The sequence below is a fragment of the Grampus griseus genome, assembly GCF_964374135.1.
Source record: "Grampus griseus genome assembly, chromosome: 4".
Lineage (NCBI taxonomy): Eukaryota > Metazoa > Chordata > Mammalia > Artiodactyla > Delphinidae > Grampus > Grampus griseus.
The window spans coordinates 117549778-117572507 of NC_138997.1; the positions used below are offsets into that span (position 1 = coordinate 117549778).

At 35.9% G+C, this 22730-nt stretch overlaps 1 protein-coding gene across 18 annotated transcripts in view; it reads right to left on the reverse strand.

Moving 5' to 3' along the window:
* CAMK2D (calcium/calmodulin dependent protein kinase II delta) overlaps nucleotides 1–22730 on the reverse strand; it is a gene marked incomplete at its 3' end in the record, with an annotated part of 272940 nt that overhangs the window by 39054 nt on the left and 211156 nt on the right. For 5 of the 18 annotated variants that reach the window (XM_082652993.1, XM_082652997.1, XM_082652990.1 and 2 more), the window contains exons 9-13: nucleotides 10978–11072; nucleotides 8533–8655; nucleotides 8220–8303; nucleotides 7736–7778; nucleotides 4394–4431 (exon numbers count right to left, since the gene is read on the reverse strand). In XM_082652993.1, coding sequence (XP_082509119.1) covers nucleotides 4394–4431; nucleotides 7736–7778; nucleotides 8220–8303; nucleotides 8533–8655; nucleotides 10978–11072 — 383 coding nt within the window. Of the gene's footprint in view, nucleotides 1–56; nucleotides 117–2981; nucleotides 3015–4393; nucleotides 4432–7735; nucleotides 7779–8219; nucleotides 8304–8532; nucleotides 8656–10977; nucleotides 11073–22730 lie in introns of all 18 variants that reach the window. The other 13 variants (XM_082652994.1, XM_082652992.1, XM_082653006.1 and 10 more) reach the window with 6 other exon arrangements.

The window sequence follows — 22730 nt, forward strand, 5'->3', positions numbered from 1 at the left end:
AGAAACACCAAAAACAGTAAAGAACTTAAGAAGGGTTACAAAGAGTCCAGGTATACCAGCGCCGGGGTAGGAATATTTTCTTTGGGGCTGGTTACCACGTTGGCTTTGTTGTTTATCTGTAGGTATGCAGAAAATAGAAACAGAGATGCCTTAAACCCCTCGGTAGCCAATGTCTCTATACACAGCATGTCTATGTGGAGATATAGACATGAAAATAAAGAGCCACTGAAGATGAATGTGAAAGACACGGTGATGACTGACAGGAATGACGATCAATTCTAGTCTCCGATGGTCACACCCGGGCTAGGACTGTGTCTGTGATGGTGGAATGACAAAACGGACTTGGCTGCTTTGGCTGTGCCACCTTAGCAAACAGACAAAGAGCTGCTTCAACGGAGCTCAAATCAAGTGTCAGAGTATGAAATAAATGTAAACATTTTCATACTCTGCAGGTTGGATTCTGTTCCCCAGCTTCCAATTTTCACTGTTATGAATACATTCCTTTTTTCATTTGATCCTTGAGCCTGGAGTCACACATAGACTGTCTTTCTCTGGGCAGCCATCATCATTTTGTTTAGTAGGAATCAAATTAAAAACTTAGGTCTTCCGATGAAATGCAGGCTTTATAGTAAAATATCTTAACATGATAAGTCTGGGTCTCCTTTAAAAAATACATCTTCAATTATAAATGAGCAAATCGAACTCCTTACTATATTCTGGATGCAAAATGACTTTATTTTTCACAATTGTTTGAGAGGAAAACACTATGTATTCTATCAAATTACTGCTATTGTTGAAGACTATTTGGTAATACCATTCCCTTGCTTTAACATAATTGGTTTTGACCTTAAAGAAAGATCATTATCACTATGGAAGCCACTCTGAAAACAACTCAGAGGGTCAATAAGTATTGTAATGGCCCAGAGAAGACTTTGTTGACAAGTGGCAACTTGAAACTACAATTGAGTTTGGTTACTAAAGAATCAGAGACTGAAAAGTAATACTCAACATTCATTTAAACTCATGCATGACATTGTGATTATCAAACAAATATAAATTAACATTCATTTTCTTGCACTATATTATCTAGTTGTTTTCTTTACATATTATTATCTAAAAAATACATCCCATAATTTTAGTATAAATGTACTTAAGGACTTAAAGAGAAAAACATTCTGCATAAAATAAATGAATACCAAATGAATATTTATAAGCAATTACACAAATTTAATTGTTTAGACTTTCTAAGCATTCTTTTCTTTCATATTTTATACCTACAGATCACACTGAAACTGACACTGAGAGGAAGACAGAAGGTCCAAAAAATTAACTTGGGTACGTAATAATTTGCTTTTCTATTCATTCCTATTTGTGTGACTATTTGGTACCAGTATTATTTAAATACACTATAACACTGCGCTCAGTGACATGCAAGAAAAGAGAGAAAACTTGGTGCCCTTTACTGGAAAACTCTTTAAATATTAGACCATCAATCTATGTTTCGAGGATAGTTTAAAATTTTTCTTTAAATAGAAGTGTGCAGAATTTAACATAAAATTTGTGCAATAGCCAAAAAGATAAGAGATAATGGAGTTTATTAAAGAAGGGTCAAAATTCAGTATTCACTTTAGTACAGAATATATGAGAAAAGAGGAGGGACACACATGCAAATAATTTCCTATTCAGGAAGAGTGCTTGGCAAAACACAGCTGACTTCTTATCAAATGATCAGAAGTGTTTAAGATTAAAGCCCACAGGTATTTAATATAATCCATTTAGTTTGTATCAGTGATTGCAAAGAATGAAAGAGGAATATACTGAGATCTTTTCTGTTCTGAGATATGAGACTTGATTTTTTTCCTAGGTTGTGGTTGCCAAGAACTGCTTTATTTTAGTGGAAATGTCTCACGGGCATACCTACGCACACAAACATAACCGTATAAGCGCACACACATCAACACACACGTTCCCACACACGTTCACACCCAGATACACAGCATACACACACTGTCGTCTCTTCCAAATGAAGGCCATTCTGGCTGGATGAGCCATCCTTTATTGTTAGGCATGGCAAATATGAATTAAATGAATATGTCCCTCAACCACCACTTTTACTTGTGTTTAAATGTACAGTTAAAAACATTTTGGTTAAAGTTTAGCTTAATGATTTTTTTACTGTAGAAAATCTTTTGAAGGTATTTGTAATATTGATTAATTTAAAATAACAGGAGAATTTCTAGGTAAAAGGCTAGGAGGACTTCCTTTTAAAGAATCAGGTATCAAGTATGGGCTCAACCACAGCTGTCTTTTAAATATACAAGAGCTCTGGCACTTCTGTTTGTGAAATGTATTTATTTTATATTATGGAAGCAGAGTATTTTTATTTAAAAAATTAAATGAAACCAGATATTTAAATTATGTGCTGAACTATTCTTACATTATAAGAATAATAAGAATAAGGCATGGGCAAGATATTCTTATTTTTCAGGTGTTGAGCTCATTCAGTTTTAAGGTTAATAAATATTTTTTCCAAAGGTGCTTAACTTGGATGAATCCTTGTAAGATCACTTTCACACAATTTATAAAACTCCATGGTGGATGCATTCTGGTTTATCTGAACTAAGAATCACTCCTATCTTAGTAATCATGATCACCATTTAAAAATAATCCTATAGTGTTCCTTCACTTTTCACAATAATTATAGACATTAATTATGTCATGGTTTCTTCAGTTTTAGGAGAAAACTGCACTTTTTTAATAGCATATGGATGACGGTATAAACTTTTTACATATTTCAAAAATTCCATTTCAAAGAAAAACAATAATATTTGAACATGGGCACTGTGTTTGATAGTTAATTAACATTAACCTGTAATGATCCTATACTTTCTCCACTTACACTAACTTAGGCAAATAAGACTGTTCTATTCCTAAGTATGAATTTTCACAGGAGGAGAAATCTGGCAGATAGAGATCCTCACCATCATCTGAACACTCGAACTGGACTTCCTTTTCTGAATTGACCAGTCAAAGAGAAAGGAAAAGAAACAAAATATGACCGGTTGAATTTTTAAAGTATAAAAGCATGGAGCACAGAATAATTTTGTCTTTAAAGGTGAACTATAAGTTGACTGGAAGAAAAAAGTTCTGGAAATGTTTCTTTCTATATAAGGATAGTAGTAAAAATAAATGTCTCAATAGAAACTGTGAGCTCTGTATCACCGAACAATACAGAAAAACACAAGGGAATAAAACATTTGGAAATTTTAAAATATCACATTTCCACCAATGTTACATTGGGAAAAAAGCAGACATCAACAGTCATTACTGAACTTTAAGTTGAATAAACTAAGCAGAAGGAAGAGAATATTACAGGTTGAGGACAGGAATTAATCAAAGGTAAATGCCAACCTAACGGGAATCACAAGTGCATGGTCACCATAGCTCTGGAAATTCCCAAATCACACACAGACAGGTGCTGAAGAAATGACTGGGCATGAACATGAGAAGTGACAGATGATTTTCTAAGTTATATATTCAAAATGAACTGACCACTTGACTTTGGGTCAAGTTTAAATGTTAGAAAGTTAATTAATTCCCAAGAACGTTGAAGTGTTCATGAGGAATGTAGGTGTCTGCCAGTGGAAGAGAAAGAAAAGGATTAAAGAAATAAAACATCGAGGTAATACTCTGGAAAGATAACAAACACAATGCATGTATAAAGTTATGTTCAATCAAAGGTAAATTCCTATGAAACAAAACAGGATCAGTAGAAAATAAGCTGTACTATTTTGTTTAGAAATCCAAGAAAGTCAAAATATTCTGCCATTATCTTTCTTGGAAAATTTTTCTAATTATTTGTTCAGGATATTCATGTTAAGTCTGCCTCAATACCTTATGATAGAAGAACAGGAACAATTAAGACCTTTATAAAAACTGCCCAAGCCGAGAAATATAGTCATTTGAATTTTGATTTCCTAGACTCAATGATTTGATTTTTCCCCCCCCATGGGCTTTAAATTTCAGCAGCCTTCAAGAACATAGCATAACTATTTGGAAAAGCATTTGGTTTCAGGGATTTTCAGGTCACCATGACAGTTTGAGGATGTAGTAAAACAGAGAGGATTTAGACGTTCAGTTTCTATGGTAACTCCATATAAAGTCTTATTTTGTCATGATTATTTAATATATAATAAGTAGAAAAAATGCAGCTTTTCTTGGTATAAATATTAGTCATTCCTGTACATTAAATTATTTTATATTTCAACCTGCATCCTTTATCAGGAACTATAAAAAGTATAAGCTGCAATGACTTAGAACTTATATTTAACATTTAAAAATAATCCAGCATCTGAAAGTCAGAAATGAGTTTAGGAGCACCTGTTTAACTTACCTTTACTCCATCTGGTTTCTTCAACAAACTCTTGGCTGCTGCAAAACGAGAGTAAAATCAGTTTAGTGAGTTATCCATAGAAACCGATAGCCAGGCAACAAAACAGGTTATTGTTTCCTTCTACCACCTTTACTGATTTATGGCCAACATATGCCAAGTTATCAAGGTCACATTGATGAGCGCGAGCTTACAGGACATTGAAATACAGTATCACTTTTCTTGGTCTTGCCACATCAAATTTAGAACTAAATTCTTATTTAGTTCATTGAATATAATTGGACACTTTGCCACTTATATTATTGAACTTTATTTCACTGTTGGCTGTGAAAAGGATACTGGAACTTTAACTGGACTATGCTTTTGTAATCCAGAAAGTTGATTTCAAGTCTTTAGACATCAGCTCACAGATTGTATTACATGTTCATTCACACCAAAAGTATCAGTTCTGCCACTTAAGTCCCTCTTCCTAGAGGTTTAAAACTCATTTGTGACAATTTTCTCTGGCTAAATAACATTCTTTTTAATAAATATATATTTGAAATCAGATAATTTCATTTTTACAAAAATATTAATAACTATACTTGAAATGGTATATTATTGACCTAGAGCAAATTTTTTAAATGCTTAGCATATGACCTTTAAAAAAAGGTATTATGTATTTTCTTATACTTCAAAATCAGAATACAAAGGTCATAAACAAAAGCCTTTTACACTGAAAAATTAAAAATCATAAAATTTGAGGCGAGATAGAAAACAAAATGAAATCTTCAACTAAATCAGAGAACTCCTAAAGTACATGGTCTTATATGAAACTTTACTTTTTTGGAGGGAGCTTTTAGCATTCCTTCTGTTACTGAACTCCTTGAGTATATTAAAAAGTGAAGTGAAAAATATACTTATGAATGGGTACATACACAGTGAACAGATTATGTAACTGTCAACGACAATTAGTAGATCAAGTGTAGAACATCCACAAACATGTAGGACAAAGTACACACTTATGCCTCCATTTAATGTTAATTATATATATATAGTTATTTAAGTACATCAGAATAGAATTTGGTATCTGAAATGGAAATACCTAGCTATAATAGAACTGCATGAACATGTAATTTCCTGACATCTGTTTGATTTGGGCCATTATTTTGATAGCACTTTGATAAATTTTCAATTTATTTAAAAGATACAAAAATGTTAATTTTATTTAGTCTTTAGCAACAAAGCTATTAATTTATTATTAATAAGGCTGTAAGAAATGGTAGCCTTAGCTATAATACTGTGTACCTGGAGCTAAGAAGCAATATTAAGTAAATCCTGTGGCAGTTAATAGGTTAGAAAGCAAACTCAGAATAATTGGAATTGCAATAGCAAGCGAAGAGAAGACAATGATTCAGGGTAAGCAGGGATTTGGCCTGGGAGATGCAGAAATGTCCCTTTTGCTTACTATTCACCTTACCTCACAAGAAATACATTCCACATAACGGGAGAAAAGAAAAAATAAAAACAACTTTATAACCATATACTCATGGACAAGTTACTTTAAAGAGCACGTCTGGCAATGAAACAGAATGAATACTCAAAACTAAAATGCAATATCAACTATAAGATGTAACTGCGTCTAATGTTATATCAGTTGGTTTTGAAATGACGGATAAAAAAAAGTTTGCTTTTCATGCTAAGACATTCAGAAACAATATCAAATCCACATATTAGTCGTGAGTTTTTAGTTTACACGATGATGACAAGGAAAATGTGAGGTAAAAAGCTTCTATACATGGGTACATATATTACTAAAGGCCCAATTTATGCGTGAGACTTCAACAAAATGTACAATCTTAATTCTGGAGATTTTTTCAAGTTAGTTTGTCATTAACAATACATACCATATAAATCATCCTACTTTTTAGTGATTCACTAATGACTGGGCCACAGTGAATATTAACTTATTTGAATATAGCATATATCAGTTAATATTTAATGAGATACTGAACTCACCCATATAAATGTCAACTATATTAATCAACTGTTCATAAAACAGGTAACTTGACAAAGGCAGTAACAAGATTTTACTACACCAAACAAATTGGACAAAATACATACAATTGACTAACACAGTCCCTCAGTCTGTAGTGTTACTCATTGTATTATCATTGTTGCTGTTTAACAGGTCAGTGGAAGCCTTTGGAAAGCCTCCTATGAACTCACATTATATACAATGGGAGACAAAAGGTGACCATTTAATAAAATGGTAAACAGTAACTAGAAATTGGTTGAGAAATTTGGAAAACATGATAATGATATGGATCATCACCTGACATCACTACAATACCCAGAAGTGAAGTATGTAGCAGGAATAAATTACTGAAGACATAGCTGGACAACTTGATGCTGCAGATCACTCTTATATAAACAGTAAGCAAAGTAAAAAGGTAGTATTTTTGGTATAATCGTCTGACAATTGTTCCAAGTTTAAACAGCCAAACAGTAAGCTTTACCAATGCAACAGTCTTGCTGCTTCAGTCCCTCTCCATATGTGAGACTGATGAGCTTTTACCAAAATTTTAGTTTTGGAAACCTGATCCTTTGAGGTAACCTATCAAAAAAAGGAGTTCCAAAACTCAGTTTCTGGAAAAGGTATATACTTTATGTTGACTTTGGCAAGTCACTTCTACAATAAAGAAATAGTTTAGCTTTTTTCAGCCCATTATTTAAACAAACTTATTTTTACCAAGAAATCATTTCAAGGAACGTTTATTACTGTGGGGTAGGTTCTCTGTAAATTCTTGAGTTTAGATACCTTTGAAAGTTGTAATCATTCTTATAGCAGGCCAAGATACTACAGAACTGTACTTTCAAAAGAACTTAGGCCTAAGAGAATTGGGTTCCTCAATAATGGCCTTCTTCTAAAAATCTTGCTTACTGGGATTCCCTGAGAGAATGAGACAAAAACAAGAAACTATTCATAGTTATTACTTTATGAGATACCAATTAATTCTACGTTCAAAATGCTGAGCTTCCAGCTGGGGGGAGGACGTAGTTCCAAACTGTGTGCACCCCAGCAGGGGTGACAGAGGGGTTGCGTGTCCTGCTCCAGTGCTGACTAGAGGTGGGGCTGCCTGGGTGCCCTCGTGGAGAGTGTAGTCACGGGCCTGACGCCTCCACGAGACAGCACCCAGGTAAGAGCCTCATGGCAGCCACAGGCGTGGAAGGAATCCATGGCATACATTTGCCATCCCCGAACAACAGTGTTTTTCTAATTATTAAAGAATTTAAAATTAAATTCCAAAAGAGATACCAGAGAGGAGAGGAGGGGATCAAGAGCAGAGTTCTTAACGCGTGTACCTGAAAAGTTCCTCGTAGCCAGCATAGTGGTCAAGATGGCACCCTGTCAGGGCGATAAGAACACGAAATTAATGCTGCCTTTGCAAATCACTGGCCTAACAAAGAAGCAGTGTTTGACAATAAGTCTTCTCCTAGCCTTACATTCAGTCAGGGCATTTTTGTCTGTTTTTGTTTTTGGTTTCCTGAGAGTAGCAGGCCTATGTTTCTCATAATGCTGGGACCACCCTTGTGGGTGCGGCCAGATTCCAGTTATTAACCTGCACAGCTGTTTTCCACTGAAGGGAGGGACCATGGCACGCATGGCCAGTGATCCTAGCTCTTCATCGTAGCTGTAATTCCAGTGTAGATTCCATTTCCCAAAGACCCAGAAGAAGAAGAGTACTGAGGCTTACACATTTTAAAAGCCTTTGCTCCGTTCTTCACACAGAACCTCACTGCTCACGCTGCCAAATCTCCCTCCTCACAAAAGTGGAAACTTTCTTACCTTCAGTTTTCTTCTGGCATTGAATTTCTTCAAGCAGTCAACAGTCTCCTGTCTGTGCATCATGGAAGCAACAGTAGAACGTTGCTGGAAGAGGAGAAAAATAAACTTAATTGAGGATGTTTAAAAGATATTCATTCCTTAACTTCATCAAATTTTTATCAATGGTGCCTGCATCCATCTGACAGACTTACAAGCACTCAACTGCAAGAGTTTCCTAATAATGAATTTTGCCAAGACTCTTTGTAAGACAAATTTTAAAGGAGAATGTATTTTTCATTTGCTCTCCTGAGATCTTCGGAGAACTGTCACTTACACAGATCCATGGGTGTTTCAGTGCCTCCGAGGCTGTGATACGCTTGGCAGGGTTGATAGTAAGCATTTTATTGATGAGGTCTTTGGCTTCAGGAGTCACTGTGTCCCACTCCGGTGATGGAAACTTTAAAAATATGTTTATAAAGGGTTTAAAAAATAGATACACTCAGTGGAACAGAGAAGAGCCAAATATACTAATAATTTCCTTAAGCAGTGAATTTCTTGTATAAGTTAAATTGTATCTACATATAGACAAACTGATGTAGATATATATATCCCCCCTCTATGTATATATCTATATATTAAGATATTGAGTGTAATTGATAAGGGACAAACATGTACACTAAATTGCCATAACTACTGATACATTCTTAAATTTGGAAAAATAAACTCAGTCTTCTAGTCCTCTCAAAGCGTATTTGCTTTGATATGAAAATTCAATTTTATGCAGCCTTTCGCGTAATTATGTAATTTTGCAAAAGTCAGTAAAGCTGCGACATTGTCACATCATCATGCTACTATGCCAAGGTTCAAAATAATGTGTTACGCCCTTCCACAACTCATCAAGAGTAATAGCAGAGATAATAAAACAGCTTCAATTCCTGTTCCCAAACTGACCTATAAATTGTCGCTATTTGGAGTGCAGCAGTGAGAAGAAATTTGAGACTACAAATTTGAGCCTCAGCAGGATTTCATTTTAACACTTCAAAAATGATAAATTTCACCAAAAGAAAGTTCATGAAATTTACTCTCATAACTTCTATTAGTAATCCGTTTGTATAGTAATAATACGATAAAGAGATTTATTCTAAATTTCTGTGTATAAATTTTTGTTGATAATTATGTAACCTCACTTTCACTTAATAAGCATATTTAGTAGAAATAATATTCTTGATAGGTTAAGAAAAATGTATATCGCATTAGTTTCTAAATAAACAAAATATCAGGTTCTTTTCTCAATTCATGAATTTTTATAGACAATCTTGAGAAAAAAGGCATTGTCACTGTGCCTTAATGGACTTAAGTTAGTGCACTTTTAGTAGTCATAAAATGGGCAGTTTGTGATCCATTGGCAAAAGGAAACATAAGAAAAATGATATTGACTCTTTAATACTTGCAAATTTTTGCCAGTTTAACTTTAATTCCAGAAGTTTATTTTGGGCAGTTGTAAAAATTGCTAATCAGGAACTACTGAAGAAACACTCAACCCTGCTTCTTTATGATGTGCAGATCTTCTGATAGAAAATGAGGGGCTGGGTTCAACCTAGATAAAGATGGGCCCTTTTCTTATTTTTCTAACTTTCACAAAGTCATTCCTTCACATTCACCAAGCAGTGCATTGCAGAGCTGTGTCTTCCCAGAGAGGTGCTTAGTTCTAGTCTGTAAAGATGGTGAATGTGCTAGCTTGGCCAGGTAAATTATAATCTGGTTTAATTATCATTAGTCTGGCTAAAATGGAATGCTTCAAAATTAAAGATTTCAAATACCTGTGATACACACATCCATCTGAATGTTACGTTTAGTCAGAAATGCATTGGGGAGGTCATGAGACCTGATACAATATAATACAGACTTCTCATAACTTTTCTCACAGCCACATTGAGCTTTTAACTTGTACACAGAAGGTGGACCCAATATTGCCTACCACTTAGCCCACTTAATAACACAGGAAGAGCATGTCCAGACCTTGCATTCTGACTTCCAGAGGACTGTGTGAGGTAAAACCAGAGGAGGTGGTAAATCATTTACAGACATATTTATCAAAGGAGAGAAAATTATACCAAAGAGCACAAAGTTAAGCCCTAAAGACAAAGTAGATAGGGTCTTGCTCTTCAGATACAGAACTTAATTCATACGCCTACTTTCAAATATTCTAATTGTAAATGAAATGTATTGGAATTGTGATTTTCAAATATTTTTCAATTGTGAAACCCATTCTTCATATCAAGGCTCTCAGAGAAGCCACTGGGTAAACAAAACAAACAGTCAAAACTGACAGAATGAAAAAAAAAAAAAACTGACAGAATGGAACAATGTTCTATCTGATACATGGATCACTGCAAAGTATTGTTGGTATATAATTATGTGATAAGCATTTGAAAATATCGTTCAGCTAAACAGGTAGTAACCATTTCTAAAGCAAAAATCTTTTAATTTTTATATGTTTTAAAATGCACTAAGATCCAAATGCTTGGACAAGCAAGGTCCTTCCTTAGAGACTTCAAACTGTTTTCCTTTCAATCTTAGGAGATATTGAGCTAAAAGGAAATAGAAACTGGATATAGATGCTGTATTTCTTATTCTTTATCCCCCTTCCCCTAAGAGAGAGGAAAATAATAAGGGACATTATTGAAAATTATGGTTAAAATAGCAATGAAAAAAATCTGGTTCTTGGTCAATAAACAAAAAACCCTCGTCTAAAGCTGGATGAACATTTATTACATACATCATAAGCTCCAGCCTTGATCTGCTGATAGAGTCTGTGCTGGTCTTCATCCCAGAAGGGTGGATATCCAACCAGTAGAATGTAGAGAATGACCCCTGGAGGGAATGAGCATATTAACATAACGTTAAGTCACAGACAACAATAAGTTAAACGTAGCCGATCCACAATGATATTAAGCCACACCCATTCAAAGAGGGGAAACTGGATTGTTGGTAAACTTCAGAGAGACATGCTCTGATCTACTCTGAAGTGTTCTGTGGAGGGTGAATGCTGTTCCCCCTATGCTCAAGAGCTCGGATAATGCGGCAGGTCCAATGCATGCACCAAAGAATTCTAAAGATGCACAGCAGGACAACGCTGAAGATGAAGCTCACCTGCCATTGTGGCTGACACATTTGGCCTCGCTGAACGCTGCCTATATATGATCTCTCTGCGCTTTTATCTATTTAGATACCACGTGATTTTAGTCACTTTGTAGGTTGACATTTAAAAACATAACGTGTTATTTATTTCCTTAGTCATTTTGCTGCTAATTAGGACATTTTGTAGAGCAGTTGTGCCCTGGTTATAGATTCATGCTCTAAATAGTCAGGGTCCCTGGGAGTGTGGATAACATATAAAGAGATGAAAATCCTTTTCTCTTTAATGACCTTAGTCTTCAAAAATAGAGTTTTTCAGTAAAACAACTAAACCAGTGTTGCTACAGAAGAGTATATGTTACAAAGAAGGAAAAGTAAGAGGAAAGTGAAACTGTACATAAAATTCAAAGTATTAAATACTCAGCTTTAAGACAATTTGAGATCTTTTTCATAAATATCAATATGTAATTATTCACAAATTAATTTAATCAATACATGATTTAACTTTTAAATTAAAAATTCTTGCATTTGCTTGTTTTTAACTTGCCTTGAAATCATATCTGGGGTCTAAATTTCTCCCAGGACTGTCCTTTTTATCATCATATGTCCCTTCCTCTACTTTTGAAATACTTTATTACCCTGCTTAAGGTCTTCACTTTCTTTTCTAGCTCCTTGTCTTGGAGGAAGATCTGCCATTACTCTGACGTCTCCTGCTTTCGATTCTCTTGCTGAGTCCCCTTAACTGGGGAAGCCTGGGAGAGGTGGTAAGACAGGTGATACATTGACTGAAGTGACTGAGTCTTTTTTATCCCTTTGCCAAAGCTGGTCTCTTCGTTTCCTTACCTTTATTCTGTTAGTGACACCTAGCCCTGCTCCTGTCCATCAGACTTGACATCTGTATACGATAAACACTGTTGCAGCTAAAATGGCTTTAAACAAGGGTTTATTCACCCTAGACTTTTCTAACCTGCTTCAGGAAGACTCAGTTCGAAAGCTGATCACTACTGGAATAAAGCATTTTAAGCAACATTCTTAAATAAAAACCCAACAAGGCTTTAAATTCAAGGTTTAAAGTTACTTCACCACAGTGGAGTTTAAAAAAAAAAAAAAAGGACAATGCAGAAAATCACAATATATTGGTACCTCACCTTCACAACATAAAAATATTTTTTCCATCACTACATTACAGACTCAATGTGCATTCATTTAAATTTATTTTCATATTTTTACTAACAGAGGCATCTAATGACAATGATAACAATGATGATGATGAGAGTCTGTGTTTGTGTTCTCAGGATGCAAGAAGAAAAGAGGATGCACCTAAGTAGTTTTAACCCTCTGCTATGGTTTAGGGGGTGAAGAAGAAAATCAGCTTTGTAACTGGAAGAGTCTATAGCAATTTTCTTTTTCTTTGTGAAAAATTATGGAGTAATTTTATTCAGTAACATAGCTTAATAACACAGGCTGCATTTAAAAATTTTTTTAAACATCTTTGTTGGAGTACAATTGCTTTACAATGTTGTGTTAGTTGCTGCTGTATAACAGAGTGAACCGGCTATATGTACATATACATCCCCATATCCCCTCCCTCTTGCGTCTCCCTCCCACCCTCCCTATCCCATCCCTCTAGGTGGTCACAAAGCACCGTGCAATGCAGCTGCTTCCCACTAGCTAGCTATTTTACATTTGGTAGTGTATGTATGTCAATGATACTCTCTCACTTCGTCCCAGCTCACCCTTCCCTTTCCCCGTGTCCTCAAGTCCATTCTCCTATAGTAATTTTTAATTAGACATTTTTCTAGTAAACATCTGGAGTTAGACTGTTATAAAATTATAAAGCAGACTCACAACTGTGACATTTAGCGTTCTGGACCTAGGCCTGGCCTGCTTCTGATGCTTTGTTCTTGTGCATTACATCTACTGGTAGACACTTGGTATGTACTTCTCTGGGAAGGGGAGGCTCACAGACAGTTCATTCCCCAAGAATCAGCAGCCACTATGTAGATAAGTGCTCATGATTTAATTGCTTGATTGAGGGATTTCTACGAAAAATGTACTTTTAATAAAATAATAGCATAAATATAGTAGATTTAAAAATACTTTCAGGCTGGAAGATTTAAAGAAAAGAGCTACATAGACATTACTGAGCAGACTGATGTGAAACTGTCAATGCCTATTTAAATAAACACTGTTTTGTAAGCTTACTTTGCCTTGCTCATTACACTAGATTCCAAGGCATTTCTGGGTTATGTGCTTCTTTGTGGCTCTATTTTCTGAAAGTACAGAACAACGATGAGAGTAGTGGCATTAATAAGGATAATATTAGTAAATTTTATTGCAGATAACACTTGCTGAGCACTTACCTGTGCTTTACTGCATTACCTCATTTAATCTCTATACAATACGATGAGGTAGATGCTATTGCTCCCATTTTACAGATGAGGAAACAGAAGCCGAGAGTTTAAGTGACTTAATTGTTTGAGCCACAAGCAGCCTTGACAAAGTCATGTCTTAAACATCACCTGCAGCCACCTTTTCTTTACTTATGAACCTTAGCAAGAATGATCATTTTAAGTTTTAAATTGTTTGTGTTGTCTAATTAAGAGGCCTTGACTTTCACTAGGAAGGTTTCAATTCGGTTCTGCCTTAAATATTCCCTGCAGCCACATGTTCCTTTAGCTATGCACTTTAACTTGATTATTTTAAAGTTTTTGTTGTCTATTTGAGAGTTCTTGCCTCACTAATAAAAATCCAATTTACATTTTCCTCATAATCCTTACATTTTACTTTTCTCCTAGGTCAGAGAAAAAAAGATGGTACTAAGACATCTATAACTAAAGCACTAATATCTTTAAAAGCCAATCAAAGGGTCTTCATTTTCTTTGCAAGAACACTTCAGGGGGTGATGTGACCTCCAAATGTCAGACGTCTCTCCTGATGTTAGCCCTTCATGATCACTGCCTAGATATTTCATTAGGGGTTACAAAATAATAATGATATTCTAATTCTATTACACCTTCCTTAGTCTAAGAATAACTCACTTCATCAGCTGTTTGGTTACCCTGAGATATAGTTCATAGAGGAAAGACAGGGTAATTAATTTTTTCCGTCTTTATTAATCAGTTTTCAAAATAATGCCTTGGTTCCCCAGTATCCTCCAAAGGCTAGGATTTCTGATGCATTGAGACCATTACTATGAATGCATGGACTTAACCTTATTTGATGCTTCAATCCCTTACTGTTATTTTGCTTATTTATCCTCTAGTTATCCCATCTTTAACCAGCAGAAGACTCTTCAGTTTGGCTCCTGAGTCCTGTTAATACAAACTCTGTGGCCTTTAATAGTTTCCCTTCTTTCTGGTTATCACCAGATGCTCCTGGATAATCTTGTACTTTTCCTAATCCAGACTTGGAATCAGCCACTTCTATAAGGAATCCTGATTTCTTATAGTGGCAAACGGTATACAGAGACCACGATTGGGTACCCTGAGGAGTGCTCTGCGGGAACTACACGCTTCTTCAACAAATAAATTGAGAAAGGAGGAAAGAGGAGTGAGAAGAGGGGCAGGGAGAGAGGAGCAGAACTTACAAATTAAAAGAGACTTAAGAGACCAAACTGAGAGCAAAATTATGAGACAAGAGGGCAAATAGCAAAATTACTAGATATTTGATCATTTTAAGCAATTATTACATGACATTTAAAAATATTTCTATTATTGGACTTGACTTAAATAATCTTGGGGTGGAGGAATTAGCAGGGTGGTGAAGATGAAAGAAGATTAGCCATCAGTTCATTATACTACTATTCTCTCTACTTTGTGCAGAGAATTTTCCCTAACATTTTCCATGAAAAGTTTAAAAAACTGTTTTGACACGGTCTGCTTCATATAACATTTTAAAAAATGGAAACTACCACTAGTTTTCATTATCTTATGTACATATTTGTGCTTGGGAGATGCTAGAGATGTTTGATGAATAGCAGTTGAGAAGCACTGATTACTGATTAGGTAGAAAGACTACATTATCAAGAACATTCAAAACTGAATTTTAATAAAAGCTAGAGTTAGAAAAATGATTACACCTATAATCACATTAATGATTAAAACATTCTAAAGGCTGTTCTTATGGAAAAAGAGGTGAAGAAGCAATGCTGAGAAACTCTTGAGAAGTCAGTGGGAAGTTAATGGAGCAATCTAAGAAGGCACCCACTTCATCTTCTCAGAAAGCAAAGGGCATGGCATGAGCTTGCGTGCAAAATGCAGGCGGAGTTTGGAAATTAACTAGCGAGGGATAAGTATGGCTCCTTTTTAGCCCTTATGCAAAAATAAATAAATAAATAAATCACAATTCAAATAGGGAAAGTGTTCAACTAACACTCTGAGACCCACAGAGCCAATGATGGGTAGAACAAAGATCTAAAAGATCAAGGCCAGCAAGTGAGAAAATTATTTTTCCGATGATGAAAGCTATTTACACCATGTGGTAGGGGTGGCAAACCGACAGGCTTTCTGGCACCAGGCTGAGGAGAGAGCAGGTGCCTGCTGGGCGTGAGGTAGGCAGGAACCAGGGGAGAGCATGTGTCCGTTTGTCTGACAGGTACAGCGGCCATATAAGAACAAAAGCATCTTGTTATTAGCTCTTTCAATTACTTTAGAGAAGCCAGAAACTGATGGTTTCCAGAAAAAATCTTCTGATAATAAATTATAAAGATAAATGTTAACACCCTCCAAAATAAAAGGTCCAACTGTCTGGCCAAGATATCTGTAGACCACTTGTTTGCAACTTCTGCTCTACAGTGTAAGAATCCTAAGGTTTGCAGCCCTAAAGGAATTTGCAACTAGCTGAGTTATGCTGCCCAATGCTGGTGTACACCAAAATCACCTGGCAAACTTGTGAAAATGCAAATTCCTGAACTTCATCACAGAGAATCTTATTCAATGGCTCGTGGGTGGGTCCCAGAAAAGTTGTATTTTTGATAAGCACTCAGGTAGGTCACTTTGAAGCATGTGATCTGTGATCCACAGTTTGAAAAACATCAAGTCAGGGAAACCATAAATACTATATCTAGAGAAATGTCTGAAAGTGTGTAAGTTCAGAATAAGAGGATATTGGTAGAGACTGGGACTGGGAGTAAAGCTTCATGGGTTGAAGACTGATGAGGACGTGGGTCATAAGGGATGAGGGCAGATTGCCTTCTAAACGTGAGGCACACCAGGAATGGTCCAGTGTAAGTGCTGCAGAACTGGCTGGCAAGAGCAACAAATTGTCCAGTAGGCTTGTGATTTCAAAACGGTAAATACTTTCTCAAAAAGCTCTGGATGCTGACTTATGCCAGCTGAAATATGAAAAGGTTAAGGCTCAGAAATCACACAGTTGCTGGACCTAAATTGGCCAAGAAAGAAAAAAAGAAATATATTCCATAATATTTCAAAGATTTGTCAAAAGTTACTGTACATTCTGTGATAGCCACTATATTATCACTCATAATTGTTCTGATAACTAATTCAGGTAGAGAAGTAGCAAGATAAGGGGTGTGCGCTATGTTTATAGACTTACATTTATTATTTTTTAAAGCCAAGATGTAGAAGGAAGTTCGGTTAAAAACCAGTGATTCAGTGACATCTATAAACATTTGCTCATCCCATCAGGGAATTATGAAACTAGCTATATATGCAAGAAAACTATCAAAATCAATTTACTGTTGTTAATGGCAGAACACAAGGCTATGTTCTTGCTTCACTAATGTCTATCATTTACTTTCCAGTAATGGACTAGTAGTTTTCAAAGCCCAGGTACAGGTCAGATTATATTCCGTGTGAGATCACAAAAGCAAGGTAATGGTGGTGAGTATTGGAAATTCCCTGTGTACAGACTACTGCATGTTTCTAATGAAAATAATGCACAGACTTCTTTGAGCCATTATACCAGTGCTGTGCTTCACTCTGTTCTGTGTCAACTGCCCAAAGACAGCCTTAGTGAGTGCTCATAGCTTAATTCACATAGAAGATTACCTGCCATTTTGCTAAACGGCTTATTCTGCATTTCTTTTATTATCTGGGTTATGTAATTTCTTACCACACTACCCAATGTCTAGCCTTGCAAAGAAGTAGTTATTCAATTGGCAAGAGCTAGTGCTGACGGATGGTTGAAAAAGAGCTGCTCTCAAGATATGCCATTACCTAAAAGCAGTAAAATAATGCGTATGTTACTTTGGTGGTTATTATGGGGATGGGGATGAGGAAAGGTGCACCATCTTATAAGTGAATTTAATTTAACTATCAAGACATATAATAAAATGGTAAAACAATATTCTAAACCCACAGCAGAGATTCAGAAATGTAACAAAAAGCAGAAGAATCCATTATGATGTTCCTGGCAGTGGGCAGTGGGGGGTTATTTGCCCCAAATATGTAATATTAGAATATCTAAGACATTGCTGTGGTTAGATGCATGATCCCAAGGCATTCTAGGCGTGAAATTAAAAGATACTACTATCTTTAAAGAAGATGGGAGCTGGTGGCAAATATATGCTTTAAATAGGGCATGGCTTGTCACAAAGGGATTTGGCTGCCTGTAAAAAAACACGTAAAAAGAAAAGGTAAGAAATCAAAAAACACCTAGAAACAAATGACAATGACCCAAAACCTATAGGATGCAGCAAAAGCAGTTCTAAGAGGGAAGTTTATAGCAATACAATCCTACCTCAAGAAACAAAAACACCTCAAATAAACAACCTAAACTTACACCTAAAGCAATTAGAGAAAGAACAAAAAATTCCCAAAGTTAGCAGAAGGAAAGAAATCATAAAGATCAGATCAGAAATAAATGAAAAAGAAATGAAGGAAATGATAGCAAAGATCAATAAAACTAAAAGCTGGTTCTTTGAGAAGATAAACAAAACTGATAAACCATTAGCCAGACTCATTAAGAAAAAAAGGGAGAAGACTCAATCAAATCAATAGAATTAGAAATGAAAAAGGAGAGGTAACAACTGACACTGCAGAAATATAAAGGATCATGAGAGATTACTACAAGCAACTATATGCCAATAAAATGGATAACTTGGACGAAATGGAAACATTCTTAGAAAAGTACAACCTTCCGAGACTGAACCAGGAAGAAATAGAAAATATAAACAGACCAATCACAAGCACTGAAATTGAGACTGTGATTAAAAATCGTCCAACAAAGAAAAGCCCAGGACCAGATGGCTTCACAGACGAACTCTATCAAACACTCAGAGAAGAGCTAACACCTATCCTTCTCAAACTCTTCCAAAATATAGCAGAGGAAGGAACACTCCCCAACTCATTCTGCAAGGCCACCATTACCCTGATACCAAAATCAGACAAAGATGTCACAAAGAACGAAAACTACAGGCCAATATCACTGATGAACATAGATGCAAAAATCCTCAACAAAATACTATCAAACAGAATCCAACAGCACATTAAAAGGATCATATACCATGATCAAGCTGGGTTTATTCCAGGCATGCAAGGATTCTTTAATATATGCAAATCTATCAATGTGATACACCATATTAACAAATTGAAGGATAAAGACCATATGATAATCTCAATAGATGCAGTAAAACCTTTTGACAAAATTCAACACCCAATTATGATAAAAACTCTCCAGAAAGTAGACATAGAGGGAACTTAGCTCAACATAATAAATGCCATATATGACAAACCCACAGCAAACATCATTCTCAATGGTGAAAAACTGAAACCATTTCCTCTAAAATCAGGAACAAGACAAGAATGCCCACTCTCACCACTATTATTCAACATAGTTTTGGAAGTTTTAGCCACAGCAATCAGAGAAGAAAAGGAAATAAAATGAATCCAAATTGGAAAAGAAGACGTAAAGCTGTCACTGTTTGCAGATGACATGATATTATATGTAGAGAATCCTAAAGATGCTACCAGAAAACTACTAGAGCTAATCAATGAATCTGGTAAAGTAGCAAGATACAAAATTAATGCACAGAAATCTCTTGCATTCCTATACACTAATGTTGAAAAATCTGAAAGAGAAATTAAGGAAAGACTCCCATTTACCACTGCAACAAAAAGAATAAAACACCTAGGAATAAACCTACCTACCTAAGGAGACAAAAGACCTGTATACAGAAAAGTATAAGACACTGATGAAAGAAATTAAAGATGATACAAACAGATGGAGAGATATACCATGTTGTTCTTGGAATGGAAGAATCAACATTGTGAAAATGACTCTACTACCCAAAGCAATCTACAGATTCAATGCAATCCCTATCAAAGTACCAATGGCATGTTTCACAGAGACAGAATGAAAAATTTCACAATTTGTATGGAAACACAAAAGACACTGAATAGCCAAAGCAATCTTGAGAAAGAAAAACAGTGCTGAAGGAATCAGGCTCCCTGACTTCAGACTATACTACAAAGCTACAGTAATCAAGACAGTATGGTACTGGCACAGAAACAGAAATATAGATCAATGGAACAGGATAGAAAGCAAAGAGATAAACCCACACACATATGGTCACTGTATCTTTGATAAAGGAGGCAAGAATATACAATGAAGAGGACAGCCTCTTCAATAAGTGATGCTGGGAAAACTGGACAGCTACGTGTAAAAGAATGAAATTAGGACACTTCCTAACACCACACACAAAAATAAACTCAAAGTGGATAAAAGACCTAAATGTAAGGCCAGACACTATAAAACTCTTAGAGGAAAACATAGGCAGAACACTGTATGACATAAATCACAGCAAGATCCTTTTTGACCCACCTCTGAGAGAAATGGAAATAAAAACAAAAATAAACAAATGGGACCTAATGAAACTTAAAAGCTTCTGCACAGCAAAGGAAACCATAAACAAGATGAAAAGACAATCCTTAGAATGGGAGAAAATATTTGCAAACGAAGCAACGGACAAATGATTAACCTCCCAAATATACAAGAAGCTTATGCAGCTCAATATCAAAAAAACAAACAACCCAATCCAAAAATGGACAGAAGACCTAAATAGACATTTCTCTAAAGAAGATATACAGATTGCCAACAAACACATGAAAGAATGCTCAACATCACTAATCATTAGAGAAATGAAAATCAAAACTACAATGAGGTAGCACTTCACACTGGTCAGAATGGCCATCATCAAAAAAGTCTACAAACAATAAATGCTGGAGAGGGTGTGGAGAAAAGGGAACCCTCTTGCACTGTTGGTGGGAATATAAATTGATACAGCCACTATGGAGAACAGTATGGAGGTTCCTTAAAAAACTACAAATAGAACTACCATATGACCCAGCAATCCCACTACTGGGCATATACCCTGAGAAAACCATAATTGAAAGAGAGTCATGTACCAAAATATTCATTGCAGCTCTATTTACAATAGCGAGGACATGGAAGCAACCTAAGTGTCCATCAACAGATGAATGGAGAAAGAAGATGTGGCACATATACACAATGGAATATTACTCATCCATAAAAAGAAACGAAATTGAGTTATTTGTAGTGAGGTGGATGGACCTACAGTCTGTCATACAGAGTGAAGTAAGTCAGAAAGAGAAAAACAAATACCGTCTACTAACACATATATATGGAATCTAAAAAAAGCAAAAACAAAACATGGTTCTGATGAACCTAGGGACAGAACAAGAATAAAGACGCAGACATAGAGAATGGACTTGAGAACACGGGGAGGGGGAAGAGTAAGCTGTGACGAAGTGAGAGAGTAGCATTGACATATATACACTACCAAATGCAAAATAGATAGCTAGTGGGAAGCAGCTGCATGGCACAGGGAGATCAGCTTGGTGCTTTTTGACCACCTAGAGGGGTGGGATAGGGAGGGTGGGGACATGGGGATATATGTCTACATATAGCTGATTCACTTTGTTATACAGCAGAAACTAACACAACATAGTAAAGCAATTATACTCCAATAAAGATGTTAAAGAAAAAAAAAAAAGAAAGGTAAGGATAGGATTGAGGAAAATGGAAGGTGGCTCTGCTTATGGCAAAACGGGCTGAAATCTGTGAGATGCCCTGTGGCTCTAAGTTTCTAGAGGCATTCATGAGGGTGTGTGTGTGTGTGTGTGTGTATACGCACATGGGGCACTTATGTTTGTATGTGTACATGCAGTATCTATCTAATATTTATTTACATTTTTCAAGAATCTGATATAGCTCAGACAACAAGGGGGGAAACAACTCTTCATCTATCTTTTTTCCCTCTTCCAGCCAAGTAAGTTAGAGCTTCAACCCTAGACATTACCTCACATTTCACAGAAGTGAAATCCCATTATGACAAGATATGCCATTATTTTAAAAGGTTAGCTATACAAACTGTATTGTGGAAATGCACTCACACAGAAAATCCAAAAACAAGTGTACCCAAATTTACCAAAGTAATATTAAAATTGAGCACAGTGTGTTTAGTGAGTCTAAACCCTGATGATATGTCATAGTTGTTAAAAATGCAGCTGCCCACACTGAGCTCAGAGCCACTAAAGCAGAGAGGGCCCATGTAGGGGCTGGACAGTTCTATGTATTTAAGTTTCAGCACTGATTCTGCTCCACAACCAGGAAAGAATCTCTAGTACAAAATATCAGGGTTTCTTTGTTTTCTTTTTAAATTATCTGATATTCTTCAAGGCCAGTAACATTGATACATTGTAAAAAGTGTTTTCAAATGCAGGTACCAAATAAATGATTTAGTTAAGTTATTTAAATGAATGAGATATGATTCAGGAGCTGGAAGGTGGTCCATAATAACATCTTTTGCAACGTAAAAGGCGTGCAAGGAAAAAATTTAAAAGTGAACAAGTAAAGCAGAGAATTTAGTATTCAGGTGAGGGTATCATAATATTCAGCTGATGATCAGAACTACAATGCTGAATCATCTATTTAAATGTGTTCAGTCCCTCTCTTAAAGGCTACAGATCAGTTATCTAGAAACTTCATTTATAAAGAAACACTTTCTAATAATAATAGTAATAATAACTCACACTTATTTATTTTAAAAAATCCTCTCGGAAGTTCTAGGAGGTAAGTGCTATTATTATCTCCGTTTTTATAAGTGGAAGCTAGGGTACTGAGACTTGCCCTGGTTCTGACCCGTCTACACCACAGCCTCTCTCCAGTGCCAGGTCCGAGGGCCGCACTCTAGCCGCATCCAACCCCCCACCCCATAACACATCCTCCAAAAGACCTATCTGCGTCTGCCTGTCTCTCAGCGTACTCTGCTCCTCTGAAAATTCATCAGCAGAAACGGATCTGTGATGTGGCTGATTTATTGCAAGGGAAATATTTGAGTTATCTGCCATTAACCTTTACATCTGAACAATAACATTTTGTGGCAATCCTCTAACCCAAAGGATTTTAGAG